The sequence below is a fragment of the Lindgomyces ingoldianus genome (genome assembly GCF_010093535.1).
Source record: "Lindgomyces ingoldianus strain ATCC 200398 unplaced genomic scaffold BDR25scaffold_17, whole genome shotgun sequence".
In the NCBI taxonomy this organism is placed as follows: domain Eukaryota; kingdom Fungi; phylum Ascomycota; class Dothideomycetes; order Pleosporales; family Lindgomycetaceae; genus Lindgomyces; species Lindgomyces ingoldianus.
The window spans coordinates 371147-386177 of NW_022985178.1; the positions used below are offsets into that span (position 1 = coordinate 371147).

General features: G+C 50.1%; 4 protein-coding genes across 4 annotated transcripts; 2 read left to right on the forward strand and 2 right to left on the reverse strand.

The window, feature by feature from the left end:
- Positions 1 to 6: 6 nt before the first annotated feature.
- On the forward strand, positions 7 to 6580 carry BDR25DRAFT_225715 (ketoacyl-synt-domain-containing protein; the record flags this gene model as incomplete). Its single annotated transcript, XM_033685184.1, has 3 exons — positions 7 to 284; positions 332 to 6482; positions 6536 to 6580. 3 exons carry the CDS (start codon positions 7 to 9, stop codon positions 6578 to 6580), a joined length of 6474 nt encoding a protein of 2157 aa, XP_033547175.1.
- A 3695-nt stretch (positions 6581 to 10275) lies between these two features.
- Positions 10276 to 11472, forward strand: BDR25DRAFT_287210 (Prefoldin, subunit 3). The gene is made up of 6 exons (XM_033688306.1): positions 10276 to 10372; positions 10419 to 10544; positions 10606 to 10717; positions 10772 to 10870; positions 10924 to 11049; positions 11101 to 11472. The coding sequence occupies exons 1-6, from the start codon at positions 10347 to 10349 to the stop codon at positions 11215 to 11217; spliced, it is 606 nt and encodes a 201-aa protein (XP_033547176.1). The 5' UTR covers positions 10276 to 10346; the 3' UTR covers positions 11218 to 11472.
- Positions 11257 to 13519, reverse strand: BDR25DRAFT_355450 (uncharacterized protein; the record flags this gene model as incomplete). Its single annotated transcript, XM_033695454.1, has 12 exons — positions 11257 to 11411; positions 11470 to 11492; positions 11531 to 11559; positions 11605 to 11723; positions 11772 to 12025; positions 12070 to 12140; positions 12175 to 12297; positions 12380 to 12452; positions 12490 to 12554; positions 12595 to 12657; positions 12715 to 12892; positions 13485 to 13519. The coding sequence occupies 12 exons, from the start codon at positions 13517 to 13519 to the stop codon at positions 11257 to 11259; spliced, it is 1188 nt and encodes a 395-aa protein (XP_033547177.1).
- Positions 13520 to 13576: 57 nt separating this feature from the next.
- BDR25DRAFT_355451 (uncharacterized protein) lies at positions 13577 to 14983 on the reverse strand (the record flags this gene model as incomplete). The annotated part of the gene is made up of 7 exons (XM_033695455.1): positions 13577 to 13677; positions 13702 to 13731; positions 13786 to 13856; positions 13913 to 14352; positions 14400 to 14668; positions 14724 to 14780; positions 14884 to 14983. The coding sequence occupies 7 exons, from the start codon at positions 14981 to 14983 to the stop codon at positions 13577 to 13579; spliced, it is 1068 nt and encodes a 355-aa protein (XP_033547178.1).
- Positions 14984 to 15031: the final 48 nt, after the last annotated feature.

The following is a 15031-nucleotide window of genomic DNA, read 5'->3' on the forward strand; positions in this document are numbered from 1 at the left end:
GCCACAATGAACGTTCTCATCTTTGGGGATCAGACTGCCGACCAGTACCCTCTCCTGCGGAAGGCTAGCATCCGCAAGAACAACGCGCTCCTTTCCACATTCTTGGAACAAGTCAGCGTTGCTCTTCGAGAGGAAGTGCAGAAGCTGCCACGGACGCAGCGTGAGCTGATCCCAGACTTTCTTAGGGTCACGGATCTCGTGGAGGCATATTATGCGAGGGGCTTGAAGATCCCGCAGCTGGAGAGTTGCATGGTCACGATATCACAGTTGTCACATTACATTGGGTAAGTTCGGGTAATCCTTTGATCGTCGGCTCGGCTAACTTTATTAGTTACTATGGTGAGAACCCGACGGAGTTCCCCAACCCGGCGAATACGAGACTGCTCGGCCTATGCACGGGTTTGCTTGCCGCGTCTGTGGTTGCATCCTCAAGAACGCTTGGTGACTTGCTGCCACTGGCAATTGAAGCAATTCGGGTAGCGTTTAGAGCTGGTACCTGTGTCGGAACCGCCAAGGATTCTCTCGAGCAGCGCGCAAACGAAAAAGAGAGCTGGTCGACCATCGTCACCGGTATCTCTGAGAACGTTGCAAAGAGTGCTATCAGTGAATTCCACGATAATCGAAGAATATCGGTTTCTGCCCAGGCCTACGTCAGTGCTGTTAGCGTGATGGCCATTACCATCAGCGGTCCCCCGTCAACCACGAAGCGACTCTTCGACGAAAGCGAGGTTTTCAACAAGAATACCAGAGTTCCCATTCCCGTCTATGCGCCATATCACGCTCCCCATCTCTACGGTCAGATTGAAATTGACAGGATATTGAGCAGTGAAACTAGCGAGTTACTCAAGGCGTACCGACCTCTCTCTTTGGTCCACTCAGCATCGACAGGTAAATGTCACACAGCCACGACCACATTCGAGCTTTTCCAGCTTGCTCTGAGCGAAATCCTTCTGGAGCCAGTGCGATGGGACAATCTCCTCGAAGAGGTCGTTTCCCAGGTGACGGCTGTCAGCAGTGCCGAGTGCTCCATTTCCGCTATCGGTGTCACCAATGTCGCAAACAGCCTTGCGTCTGCCCTGAAAGCCGGTGGCCAGTCTTCCGTTTCTGTCCGCGATCACACCTTGTGGGGTACGAAAGCTGAGGAATCACAAGGACGAACTCAAAACGACAAGATCGCTATTGTCGGTATGGCTGGGCGTTTCCCTAGTGCTGCTAGCCACGAAGAGCTCTGGGAGCTCCTCGAGAAGGGCCTCGATGTCCACAGAGAGATTCCCTCCGACCGATTCGATGCCCAGGCTCATTGCGATCCCTCTGGCAAGGGAAAGAATAAGAGCCACACGCCTTATGGATGTTTCATCGATCAGCCCGGCCTATTCGATCCTCGCTTCTTCAACATGTCTCCTCGCGAAGCCGCCCAGACCGATCCCATGGGCCGCTTGGCGCTTGTCACTGCCTACGAAGCCTTGGAAATGTCTGGCTACGTCCCGAATCGCACGCCCTCGACCAAGCTCCACCGAATCGGTACCTTCTACGGCCAGACATCCGACGACTGGCGTGAGATTAATGCCGCCGAAAACGTTGACACTTATTTCATCACTGGTGGTGTCCGCGCCTTTGCTCCGGGAAGAATTAACTATTACTTTAAATTCTCCGGTCCGTCGTACAGCATTGACACAGCATGCTCGTCTTCGCTCGCTGCCATTCAATTGGCCTGTACTTCTTTGTGGGCCGGGGACTGCGATACTGCTTGCGCTGGTGGTCTTAACGTACTGACCAACCCGGATATTTTCTCTGGGCTTTCGAAGGGTCAGTTCCTGTCGAAGACTGGAAGCTGTAAGACCTACGACAACGACGCCGATGGCTACTGTCGTGGCGATGGTTGCGGCACTGTTATTCTCAAGCGATATGAGGATGCCATTGCAGATAAGGACATCATTCTTGGCTGCATCCTTGGCGCAGCGACCAACCACAGTGCGGAAGCCGTTTCAATCACCCATCCCCATGCTGGAGCGCAGGAATTCCTTTACAAGAAAGTCCTCGCTAATGCCGGTGTTGACGCCCACGAGATCAGCTATGTCGAGATGCACGGTACTGGTACCCAAGCTGGTGATGGTATTGAGATGACCTCAGTCACAAACACCTTTGCTCCTCGCCACAGGCAACGCCGCCCCGAGGAAACGCTTCATCTAGGAGCTATTAAGGCTAATATTGGCCATGGAGAGGCTGCCTCTGGTATCAACTCTCTTATCAAGACTATGATGATGATGCAGAAGAATGCCATCCCCGCCAACGTCGGTATCAAGGGTGTGATGAACAAGACCTTCCCCAAGGACTTGAAGCAGCGAAATGTTCACATCGAGACGACGCAGGTTCCTTGGCCACGAAAGGGTGCTGAGAAGCGCAAGATCTTCTTGAACAACTTCTCTGCTGCAGGTGGCAACACTGCCATCGTTATGGAGGACGGTCCTCTCCGGGAGGTTCCCGCTGCCGTCGACCCGAGAACTATGCAAACTGTCACTGTTACCGCTCGGTCCATCGCTTCGCTAAAGAGGAACATCACAAACCTCATCCAGTACCTGGACAACCACCCGGAGACTACTCTCTCGAGCCTGGCGTACACCACCACCGCGCGCCGCATTCAGCACAATTACCGGGTCGCAATCTGTGTGTCTGATATCTCCAAAGTGAAGGATGGGCTTCAAGCGCAGCTTAGAGACAGCTACAGCCCCATTGCGATGGTCCCAACCAAGACCGCTTTTACTTTCACTGGACAAGGCTCTCAGTACACAGGCCTTGGCAAAAAGTTGTATGAGGAGATGGAAACGTTCAAGGCCGACATTGAGCAGCTCGACAACCTCGCCCGCCTCCACAAGCTCCCGTCCATCATTCCGCTTTTGGATGGCACTGATGTTGCAACTCTCTCCCCTGTGGTCGTCCAGCTTGGTATGGCTTGCGTCCAAGTTGCCCTTGCACGTATGTGGGCCTCTTGGGGTGTTAAACCCACTGCTGTCATTGGTCACAGCTTGGGCGAGTATGCCGCTCTCCACGTTGCGGGTGTTCTCTCTGCCAGTGACATGGTCATGCTCGTGGGACGCCGTGCTCAGATCCTCGAGCAGGAATGCACTGCCAACACCCACGGCATGCTCGCTGTCAAGGCCAGCGCTGAGGCTATCCGACATGCACTTGGTGACAAGATGACCGAGATAGCCTGCATGAACGGACCTCAAGAGACCGTCCTTTGCGGCACCGTTGGCGTTGTTGAGTCTACTAGCGAATTGCTTTCTTTCAAGGGATTCAAGGCAACCAAGTTGAACGTTCCGTTCGCTTTCCACTCCGCTCAGGTTGAGCCAATCCTCGAGAAATTCAAGGCTGCCGCCGCCTCTGCTGTATTCAACAAGCCTGAGGTTCCCGTTTTGTCCCCTCTGACTGGTGAAGTCATCCGTGAGGGAGGGATCATCGGGCCTGATTACCTTGCTCGTCATGCTCGCGAGACCGTGAATTTTTGGAGCGCTCTTGCTACAGGCAAGGACGACAAGGTTTTCGATGAGAAGACTGCTTGGGTTGAGGTTGGCGCCCACCCCGTCTGTAGCGGAATGGTTAAGTCGTCGCTTGGTGGTACCCCTTGCACTGCTGGATCTCTCCGCCGCAACGAAGATCCCTGGAAGACTCTGGCTACTAGCATTGCTACCCTTTACTTGACCGGTGTTGCCTTTGACTTCAACGAGTACCACAGGCAGTTCAATGACGCTCAGGAGATGCTAACTCTCCCGACATACTCATTCGATGACAAGAAGTATTGGCTCGACTACCACAACAACTGGACTCTCACCAAGGGTGAAGCCCGAGTTGCTGCGGAGCCGAAGGCTATCGAGGCCCCTATTGATGTCCCCTCTAAGCTTTCTACTACTTCTTGCCAGAGGATCGTTCGAGAGGAGCTCCACGCCAATTCTGGCACTGTTGTCGTGCAGTCAGACTTGTCTGATCCCAAACTTAGGGCGACGATTAGTGGCCACCAGGTCAATGGCACTCCGCTATGCCCATCTTCGCTATACGCGGACCAGGCCATGACCATCGCTGACTATCTCTACAAACAGCTTCGGCCCAACCTTCCCACACCGGGTCTGAATGTCTGCGCCATGGAGGTGCCCAAGACTCTAATCCCACAGTTTCCTCCTCCCGCTGGGGGCCAGCATATTCAGATTGAAGCCAATGCCGACCTTGAGATCAACCAAGTCGAACTGAAGTTCCGGACTGTCACCGCTGATGGGAAAAAGATTCTTGCAGAGCATGCATTTGGCACTGTCAAGTATGAGGATATTGACACCTGGAGAGAGGAATGGGCCCGCACTCAATTCATGGTCCAGACACAGATCGACATTCTGAAGCAGAAGCTCGAGACTGGAGGCGCTCACAAGGTTCTCCGCGGTATGGCCTACAAGCTCTTCAAGGCTCTCGTCACCTACGCCGACAACTACAAGGGTATGGAGGAGGTTATTTTGGACGGCAAGCAGACCGAAGCCACCGCCTCCGTTCGATTCCAGACGACTCCTGCGGATGGCGACTTCTTTGCCTCCCCTTATTGGATCGATTCCTTGTGTCATCTTTCCGGGTTCATCGTCAATGCTTCGGATCATCTTGACTCTGATAACTCGGTGTACATTTCCCACGGATGGGGCTCAATCAAGATCTCTAGACAACTTTCTGCTGAAAAGAAGTATCGCTCCTACGTGAGGATGCAGCCTGCTCCAGGCAACATCTCCGTCGGCGATGTGTACATTCTTGAGGGTGAGGAAGTCATTGGCTTGGTCACTGGGCTGAAGTTCCAGAACATCCCGCGTCGAGCTCTCAACATCATGATGCCTCCGGCCGGCAAGGCTCCTGCCAGAGGTGCCGCTTCCGCACCTGCACTCAAGACTACCCCTGTCAGGGTTGCACCAGCTAAGCAGAAGCCTGCTGCTAAGCCTGTCAAGCCTGTCAAAGCATCCCCTCGAGCACCAAAGCAGTCTGGCAACACCATCACCTCCCGCGTCATGAAGATCATCGCCGAGGAAACGGATGTTGACATGTCCGAGCTTGTAGACGAAGCTGCGTTTGAGAACCTCGGTGTTGACTCTCTCATGTCTCTCACCATCTCTGCTAAGTTCCGCGAAGACCTTGACTTGGAGATTAGCTCCACTCTCTTCACCGATTACCCTACCGTCGGTGAGATGAAGAAGTTCTTCTCTCAGTATGATGGTGGAGCTCCCCTTGTCGAGGATGACAACGAGTCCGACACTACAGAGGAGGCCGATCTCTCCACTCCATACGAGGCAGGTTCCGCTAGCACCCCTCCCAGCTCTGCTCCCAGCGTGTCTGGCAAGGATTCTTCTATCGACACAAAAGTCTCTGGATCCTCCGCCGCCAATGGTGAGGCAAGCCTTGCTAAGAAGATTGTTGCCGAGGAAATGGGTGTCGACGTCTCTGAGATCACCGACAAGCTTGACCTCTCCGAGATGGGAATGGATTCCCTAATGAGCTTGACCATTCTGGGGGCCCTTCGTGAGCAGACTGGTATTGATCTCCCCTCGACATTCCTCGTCACCAACGTCACCATTGAGGACATCGAGAATGAGCTCGGCATGCGCCCCAAGCCAAAGGCCGCCGCTCCAGCTACAGTCGCTACCAAGACTCCCCCAAAGCCACCCCAACTTTCCGAAGTGAACAAGAGGCTTGAAAAGGTTTTGGATATTTCGAAGTTCCCTCCTTCCACTTCAGTCCTTCTTCAAGGCAACCCCAAGATCGCCACGAAGAAATTCTTTCTCATCCCTGACGGGTCTGGAAGCGCGACATCCTACATCTCCATCCCCAACATCTCTCCAGACATGGCTGTGTACGGACTCAACTGTCCATTCATGAAGCAGCCAGAGAAGTGGACCTGCGGTGTTGAGGGTGTCTCTGCTCTCTACCTCCAAGAGATCAAGCGCAGACAGCCAGAGGGCCCTTACCTCATCGGCGGGTGGTCTGCTGGAGGTGTTATGGCTTACGAAGTCACCCAGCAACTTGTCAACAATGGTGACGAGGTTGAGAGCCTTGTGTTGATTGATGCTCCATGCCCCGTTGCGCTTGACCCTCTCCCAGCCCGCCTCCACATCTTTTTCGATCAGATCGGGCTTCTCGGCACTGGTAAGCCGGGCGGTACTCCGGGCTGGCTCCTTCCTCACTTTGCCTCTGCCATCAAGAACCTGAAGGATTACGACCCGGTCCCCATGGACAAGACCAGGGCACCACCTGTCCTTGCCATCTGGTGCACTGACGGTGTCTGCCCCAACCCTGACGACCCTCGTCCTCCACCAGGTGAGGGAGAGGATCCAGCCCCCATGAAGTGGCTTTTGAACAACCGTACTGTCTTTGATGACAATGGTTGGGCACAGTTGCTCCCGAAGGAAAACTTCGAATACGCCGTCATGGGTGGCAACCACTTCACGATGATGAAGGGTGAACATGTAGGTTGTCACTGTTCCTGTCTTGACAACCCTTTTGCTAACATCATTGATAGGGTGCCACTCTCGGCAAGCTCATCCAGAAGGGGCTCAAGCTTTGAGTGAACAAGTAAATTGTACAGTTCAAATTGCATACATCTCCTTTGTTCAAGCGTTGAACTTGGAATGTTGGCGTTGGATTTTGGATAGAGTAGTTGCATTAGTTTCCCTTTGCATGATTTTGGGTTGACTTTGGAGTTGGATGGCCGCTAGAGGATGGCGTTCTTCGCAGCAGTCTCGTTCCGCAATTCTCATGCCTCTTTTTTTTTATGTTTTACGGCTCTATGGAATGTTTACATTGGATCTTGATGATTCTCCTTGAATGCTATCTCCTGTATTGTACATAGACTAATTGATAGCAACGAAAGTTAAACCCCAATTCTCTCTTTTCAACGTGCAGGTGTCTCTGCATCGTCCATCTGCACTCAACATCAGGACGTCTCTACTTCCTTTCCGGACTCAAAGCTTATCGAATTTCTGGCCTGCAGGGGATTTGAATATTCCATACTCGATTCACATCCAGAAGCCTTTGCTTACATTCCGGAACCAATGTTTGTCGAGGTTCTCGACTTTGCGTTTCATATCCACTATCTGACATGCAGATGCTGGAGTTACACAAGACGCCCCCACGGCTTCATCTACTTCCCTGCGCGAATCCTAGGTATATACAAATATATGTACATATATTTTTGTGTATCTTTGATATTGTCTGCCCTGTCTCAAAAATATTCCTTCCCAGAGGTCCACCCTTACTGCAGGTACATACACACTAAATCCTCCCAACGGGTTCCCCGTGCTTGCGAATTGCCGCATGGCATTGCGCTAACCGTTGGACAGGATAAACATTCCCTGTACTTCTTCAGCATTACTTCATTCTGCATTTACGCGCACTCGGACATGTCTTGGGAATATATGCCCATGTGAGAACCATTGCCATCGTCCCTGGTAAGCCACGTCCCATCATCCGCTCCACCCGATCCTTTCCGCCGTGAACACGAGGGGTAAATTGCTGAAGATGCTCATATATTGCGACCACGCCTTGTAAACTCCCTCAGTACCACCACCCCAATCCCACGAACATGCTCAGATCATTTCCAGATATGTATGTTGATTTACGATCCTCGTTTTCTTGATTGCTTGGTTTCGCGTTACCCCTTTCTCTTGGGTGCTGGAAAGTCCGAAATCCCATTTTTGCCAGCTATCGTTTTCTGGATTTGGGGTCTGGGGATGCGCAACCACTATCGGATAGTGGCGAGAGTAAGGAAATGCCGGGAGATTGGGCTTTTGGTGCAGCGGAAGGTGGAGAATTTGGCTGCTGCCGGAATTGTTTGCGTCTCCTCCGGATCGGCCTTGTCAAGCTCTTGCGAAAGACTCAACTAACCGGAGTGTAAAGGGCCTGCAAGCCACGAAATCCTCCTAAACTTCCATCAGATTTTCAAGGGACAATATTGCGTATTCTCTCCCGCCCGCGGATCATCGTGCTCCTTGGGCAAAGATGTTCACGGGACCAAGAACCTTATCGCCAACTCTAACACAGCAGAAATTGAACTTTCCGACGAATAGCCTCTAGACGCTGTGCAAACAGCATGCAGCAAGCATCACATCCTGGGGCGTCCTCGTGGGCATAGGCAATGGAACGTTACAGCACAGAAACATCTGTGCATACAGAGAAATTGCACTGCCAGGTCGATCTGCAACGAATTTTCCCTCATCCTTTGCTAATGTTGGAATATTCTTGTGGCCTCAGACTACCGACGAAGCTATTACTCCGCCCTACAATAGCGCTGTCAAACACTGCCGGTCAACACCATAAAAAGCGCCGACCAGCGATGCCTCTCATATATTAGAATATCACAATCTATTGATTTGCAGGTTCGCGTTTGCGAATCTCTTCCTCGCAACAGGGTCATAAGTGCGATAGGTTCCATCGCGATACATCCGCATCTGAGAAGGATCGAGATATTCCGATATCCGATTCGTTTGCCGACTTTCGAGGTGTCGCGTGAGTTGTTGCAGAGCAGCAAGAAGGCCACCAGCTATAGGGCGCGATGATCTTGCGACACAGCTCCCTGTGAGATTTTGAGATGCGTATGTTGAATTTGACGTCATCGCGCGTGGAAGCACTCCACGAAAGATTCGATGAGGCTTCTACTACTTCTCTAGCACTGCCGTCTCATGCCATCTCACTAGGTCTCTCTCTCTTCTCGTCCTAGTCTCATCCATGTTCCACGATTTACCAAGACGGGCAAGAGAAGGCAACTTCGTCCGACCGCAGATAATCCGCGACCGTTGTCCCTGCACAGATCAGTGCAATCTCAGCTTTCAGCACGATGGCCCCGAAACCTGGGTCTGACAGACTATCATCCACAGCTAGTCATGGTAGTTATTTGTGCCGGCTGCCTTGAGCTTGTCAATGAAGATCTCATGCTGATCATGACTGGTGTTCACTTCCTTGAGTGGAAATCTTCAGACGAAGGCTGTGTGAAAAGCCGAGCTCTTCACTGCATGCCGGATATGGAAAATGCCTGTTCCAAGAAGGGAGTAAGCCTAGGGCGGATAGGACCAGCGCAACCTCGTCTTCTGGATCATGAATTGTCTTGATTCCTTTGCATTTTAATCGTATCTACGCGGCCTCGCGGATCCGGCGCGAGAAGGTCTCGCGCAAATTTCTGTTTAGGGGTTAAGTAGCGAATCGGTGTATGAAGTCGATCAGACGAAGCAAAGTGGTTGGCTCTTGTGTCGCGCCGTGCAATGTGCGAGCAACCCTTCTAGTCGGCGAGGTCGAGGTGGAGCTCTTTGTGATGAGTGGTGTTCGGAGAAAAGGTGGAGGAGTCCGGAGGGCTGAGGTTTGACGTGTGCACCATGCAAGACTGCAGATCTCCGAATGCGAGCAAGGCTTAAAGTTCCTTTTGCTACTGTGTTCGCCTTGCCTGTTTAGTTTTTATTTCAGATGTTCTGAACATTGTCTAAGGCAGTAATTTTACTACTATCCGAGATATAACCAAGGACGAGGGTTCAAGTGGTGATACCCTTGATTGGGTGCCAAACAGGGAGCAAACTTGAAAGAAGAGCCCGACGAGAAGTTCCAAATGCATGGGTGCCGATCAACTGTCCATGCAAGCCGTTCAGCTCGATACGGAAGAGGGTTCGCCGTTGGACGGATTTCAATAAATTTTGCCTTTTCGTATATGCGGGTGGAGGTACCACAAAAATGCCATGGAGTCGTTTTCGGACACAGCCACCGGACTCCGTACTCAAGCGCCGCTGATTCACCGGTGTGGGCAAGCGGAGACACACTGCTCCTTAACCGTCAGTGCTTCGGGGCCGCGTGCAAGTCTACTGGAGTCATGAAACGAAAGGTCCAGACAATTCGTCCGACCATTTGCAGCCTCATAACATCATGATTTGCGTGCTCTTATGATGAAAGCGTGTGTTCTTAGAATGTCGTGACGTCGGTGAAGTTAGTCGTACTGGGATTGAGGATACGTTAATTTAAGGTTGGCGCTGACCAGGGTTTCTGGGGCAAATGCGGGCGGGATCATGAGGGGTACCTTCTCGTGGTGAGATCATTGTGTCTGCTCCTGATAGTGTCACATTTGGATCCGACTGCTCCGTAGCTCTTATCCCCTGTGACAGGCCGATTAATAGGGAGCAAGAGCCAAGATATAGTCACGTGAGTGATAGTCGAGGGCGGGGCGGAATTGGCCTCTCTCTTGGCAAGGGCCCTCCTCCACTTGGAGCCGCCGATAAGTCAGCAGCCAAATACCTCAAATGCAGAGACAGTAGAAAGAATTGCTGCTCGTGTACCGCAACATCAACAGCCCAGAAATGACCCCCACGGCGAAGTCAGGAAGGCACGTCACAATCCCCCATATATCTAGCCTAACTGACACCTTGTAGCAGCAAAGATGCACCCACAAACCCCCGCGGCATCCCTGTCGCGCCTTTTGTGGACCGAGTCGAGGACTATGTTACTGACCGCACTGAGGTTGAGAGCACAATAAACAGCTTCAAGGAGATGATATCGTACGTGTAAATCTGTACAGAGTCTAAACTATTTGAGATTCTCACTTACCGTTTGGTTCAGAAAATACCAGTTCATGGAAGCAAACACGCAGCGGCGTGCTGTTGGGCTCAAAGACAAAATCCCAGATATTCAAAAGACTCTAGATACCGTGCGATTTCTGAGAACAAGGAAGGTGCGAATATCAGAGTGACTTGGAAAAGGGGCTACTTGCTCATATCCAGCGCAGCCCGGATCAGACCCAATCGAGACCACCTTCGAGTTGAACGACACTCTCTACGCGAAGGCAGAGATTCCTCCTACGGACGAGGTATATCTCTGGCTTGGGGTACGTCTTTGACAATCGCCCCTGTCGCTTGGAGCTTCAGTTGACGCAACCAGGCGAACGTCATGTTGGCATACCCAATACCGGAGGCCGAAGAGCTGCTCCAGTCAAAGCTTGCTACAGCGAAACAGAGCTTTGCAAATTGTGAGGAGGATATGGAGTTCCTGCGGGAGCAAATAACGGTGTGGAATTTCCCCTTCACGGTCCATCTGCCCACGCTAATCACTATTCAGACCTTGGAAGTAGCGTTTGCGCGAGTATACAACTGGGATGTTGCGCAGAGGCGGAAAGAGAGGGCTGAGGTGGGAGAACCAATATCAAACAAGAACGCGACTTCGCCGAATGGATGATAGCAGTTGGGGTCGGTCCGGGGAAAGCATGCGGCAGGGTCAAGTTAGGGTTGGAGTTGAGAGGACACCTGCCCGGGCGTGATGGAGCACGTCATGAAGATCGGTAAGATCTCGAGCTGCTACAACCTTAAGAGAACAAAAAGGTCGCTTCTCAATCCAAACACCTGCAATGGTCTTATCCCATTCGTCGGAGACTCATGTGTCTTATTTCGGAGCGTGGCCCATCAGAAACGGCCAGGGGAGCTCCGACACCCTCATAATCACCAACCTCAGATCTCGACGGATTCTGTAATGCATACAGTGTAAGCATGACTTATTCCTGTTATTTTCAATATCCGAATTCTACATTCATGTATATTCTAGAAACCCTTATTCAAGGGTCCCTACCCAGAACGCCAAACCTACTTTCTTATTTCCTCCGCTCAATGCCTCCACGCCACCATATCTTGAGGACTTTCCCGAGGCTTCTGCCAGATCTCTTTCCAAAAACAATTGGCCGAAGAAGCCTGTCAGGCCATGTCATACTCCGCGAGCGCCACCTCAGCTCCACAAACTCCACTCGGTAAAGAGAGCCGTGCATGACGACTCAAGTTTCTGCAGAGCCTCTGTTCCAGAAAGCGACGGGACTTGAGGGAAAAGGTAAATCTCGTGATACGTGGCACTTCCAATTTGGATTCTCGAGTCCGAATGCAGTGGGTACCACAAATGTGCATGCATGTCTGCAGAAAGTAGACCAGAGCAGAGATTGGCGGCACCATTCACAAATCTCAAAGCGATTTCATTTTCTTTTGCATGAGCCGCATGCATGCTGCACACTGTGAATTCAGCGCGCCACATCAACATATAACGCACCTTCCAATGCTCGCCATTCTAATGTCTATCTTGTCCTCAACAAAAGGGATCTCGAACAAAAACCCCTCGATCTCAGCATATATTCCGATCTCTCCATGCGCACACATTGCATCTGCCGGCTCCGCTCAGCTTGGTGGCTTTGGTGTTAGTGTTAGTGTTGCCTAAATCGTCTGCTGATATCTGCTGATAAATGTTCCAAAGAACTCTGCATCCTGCAACTCGATTGGGCTAACATCTTGAAGGATTCTGTGGCTGAGACACAGAGTTTAGAAAGTTTATATTCTGTTGCTGTTGCTTCTGCTCGTCTTACCCTGTTCGGGCTTGCAGCTAAAGATATGTGAAGAATACTAACTAACGACGTATGGGCACCATGCATCTTGTCACTAAATGTGGGGAATGACAGGGGAAGCAATTTAGGACGTAAATGTGTGCTCGATTGGCAGTTTCCTCAATCCTAGGAGTGTCAAGAGAAAAACAACATCTGACTATATCCCAGGTTTTGTGATAGTATGCTAAAGCAGATACAAGTAGCAGCAACGAAGCAGCATAGATGAGCCATATAGCAGAGTGAGAAGTGTTGTATTGCATCTTGTCACCCAACATAGAGCATGATCAAAGAATAAATTAAGACAGAAATTTGCACACTATTAGTGTTCTCTCTAGCTCCGGCAAGGGGCGCATAATACCAACCTCGTCATGTTCCACGATGTGTGACAACATTCCATAGCTGAGACAGAAATAGATACGGAATCGTGCTAAGCTGAAGAGCGGAGCAAGGGAATGAAAATTTGGGTGGGAAACCGCGCCCTTGGTGTAGCGGTTCCTGTTAAACAAGAAGTGTTTACCTACTTAACAAGTTAATTTTACAAATTTCCGATATAGAATCTTCTTGCTCACCCTGTTTTTTTAGACACAAAGAAGTTGCCTTTTCAAGTCTATAAAGCTACAGCGTTACTTGAGAGTAATAAAGGGTAGTAAGTTACGGTGGATTTCCTATACACAGGAAGTTACTGCATAGCTATTTATTTCACCGTGCTAAGCTTGGCACTTAATACGTTAAACAATTTCTATTAGTTCCATATGCCTTGTTTATATCCCTCTCTGCATGTTCTTCTCAGAGGCGCCTACTTTTGTATTCATCTACTTCAAGCATAAAAACTAATAGTAAAACCGATGGTAAATAAAGTTAAAGATGTAGGATCAGCGTTAATTATATGCTAGCAATGTTAGTTCCCCGTACTAAAGCTCTAGTAGGGTCTATTTGTGAAAGGGAAGTAAGTTTACAGCTAAAAGCAACATACTCTCTCTATATATTATATCAAGAAGCAACTTCCCATCTCCATTTCCTGTAACTATTGGCAGAAGGTTACCTTTTTTCTTCTAGAGAACCTACTTCTCCCCCTAGAGAAATTCACTTCCTAGATGGGCCTGCAGTGTAGGGCAATTCCATGAAACCGAATGAGACACATGTGAATACAACAATTAACTAGAAGCTGTAGAACTATACCTAGAGGCTGCTATGTTGGTTTATAATGCATTGAAGCCATTTGAAGTCTCCTTGGAATCGTATATCAGAATTAGGGGGAGGGGGATTTGGGATTAGAAACACTGCCTGTTTGCAAGACCACTAACCACTAATTAGCCCATCCCAGTGTCCCAGATCTTATCTCGCCCACAAGCCCCGGTACAACTTAGGTGGCAATTCTGTTAGGGGACCTTCGCAGGAGTGGGAGGTTATTTTCATATTTGTTAAATGGGTTGGCAGACCAATATCGTCCCTATTCCAACTCAGCGTTTCCGCCTCCCACGATAAATAAAACACTCACTCAATACCTTCCTCTACTTTCTTGCTGGTTTGGGCACTTGCTGTGCTAGTCTCGTCTTCTCCGGAACCACGCGTTTGAACCACACCGACCCGCGTTTTCTCGATTGAGTAGTAGTACATATCTCGAATGTTGAATCCTTATTTGGTTCGACGCCATAGTCTATCACAAAGATACCCGAAAGAGTAGCCATTCTAGCCCCTAATGCGAGGATATTCTTCATGTTCTCGGAGGCATTCATGTTGATATATAGCCAGATGTTACTCGATATACATGCAGTTAGGTGTACTCGAATGCAGTTATCGCCCCCTATCAGAGATTTCCCCTTTATCCTTTTTAGGAGGTCGTGCGAGAGACCATAGTTTTCGATATTGGCAAGGGCCAAGGAAGTTGGTAGTAGAGTGAGGGAGTGAAAAGCTTGCGTATCCAGTCCGAATCGGCGAAGCATGAAGACACAGGGCTGTCTCAGATGGTGGCCGCTACAAGCTAGCGCCATGTCTACGTCACCGTAAAGCCTTTTTTGATGTCATCCGGTTCGCTGCACTTTTTACCGTACTGCTCCAGAGCGAGAACTTTAAGGTTTTGTGTATTGGCAATTCGGAACAAAGCCTGACGTGCAAAGTGGAAATCACGGAAGAAGAGGCATGTCGAAGGGACACAGAAGCCAGCAGCGAAGTTGGAGATCGGGAGTTGAAGATTGTCGTCAGCAGGCCACTTGATTGAAATATTCACGTCAAGCCCTTCGTTGGAGAGTTTAGGATACTCGATTTTGAAGACTCGCCAAGGAGAGGAAATCCATGTGTTTTTGTGAATAATAGCAAGTCAAATTACCCATTAAAAGAGAAGGGTTGGAGCGATACACTACGTATAAATCATATATCTCACAAGCTTATCGACAACTACCCACGGTAGTGTTCTCGAGCAACTTTATTTAAGTTGTCTATTTGGATACATATGCGACGAGCGCACATTTAGATCAGGGAAGCGATACCCGGAACAAGGTTGATATATGGGTGAACCTGAACTCGCTGACCTTTACATTGAATTGTCCGAGCGGCAGCAATGGGTGGAGATTCAGAAGTGAACTTCATTAGGAAGGCGGGAAGTATTAAAACCAAGGATATAGAGTAAGTGATGCG

Coding starts and splice junctions, on each gene's coding strand:
- BDR25DRAFT_287210 (XM_033688306.1), top strand. CDS start 10,347: ATGACCCCCACGGCGAAGTCAGGAAG. Junction 10,373..10,418: donor CCCACGGCGAAGTCAGGAAG/GCACGTCACAAT, acceptor GACACCTTGTAG/CAGCAAAGATGCACCCACAA. Junction 10,871..10,923: donor AGGTATATCTCTGGCTTGGG/GTACGTCTTTGA, acceptor TGACGCAACCAG/GCGAACGTCATGTTGGCATA.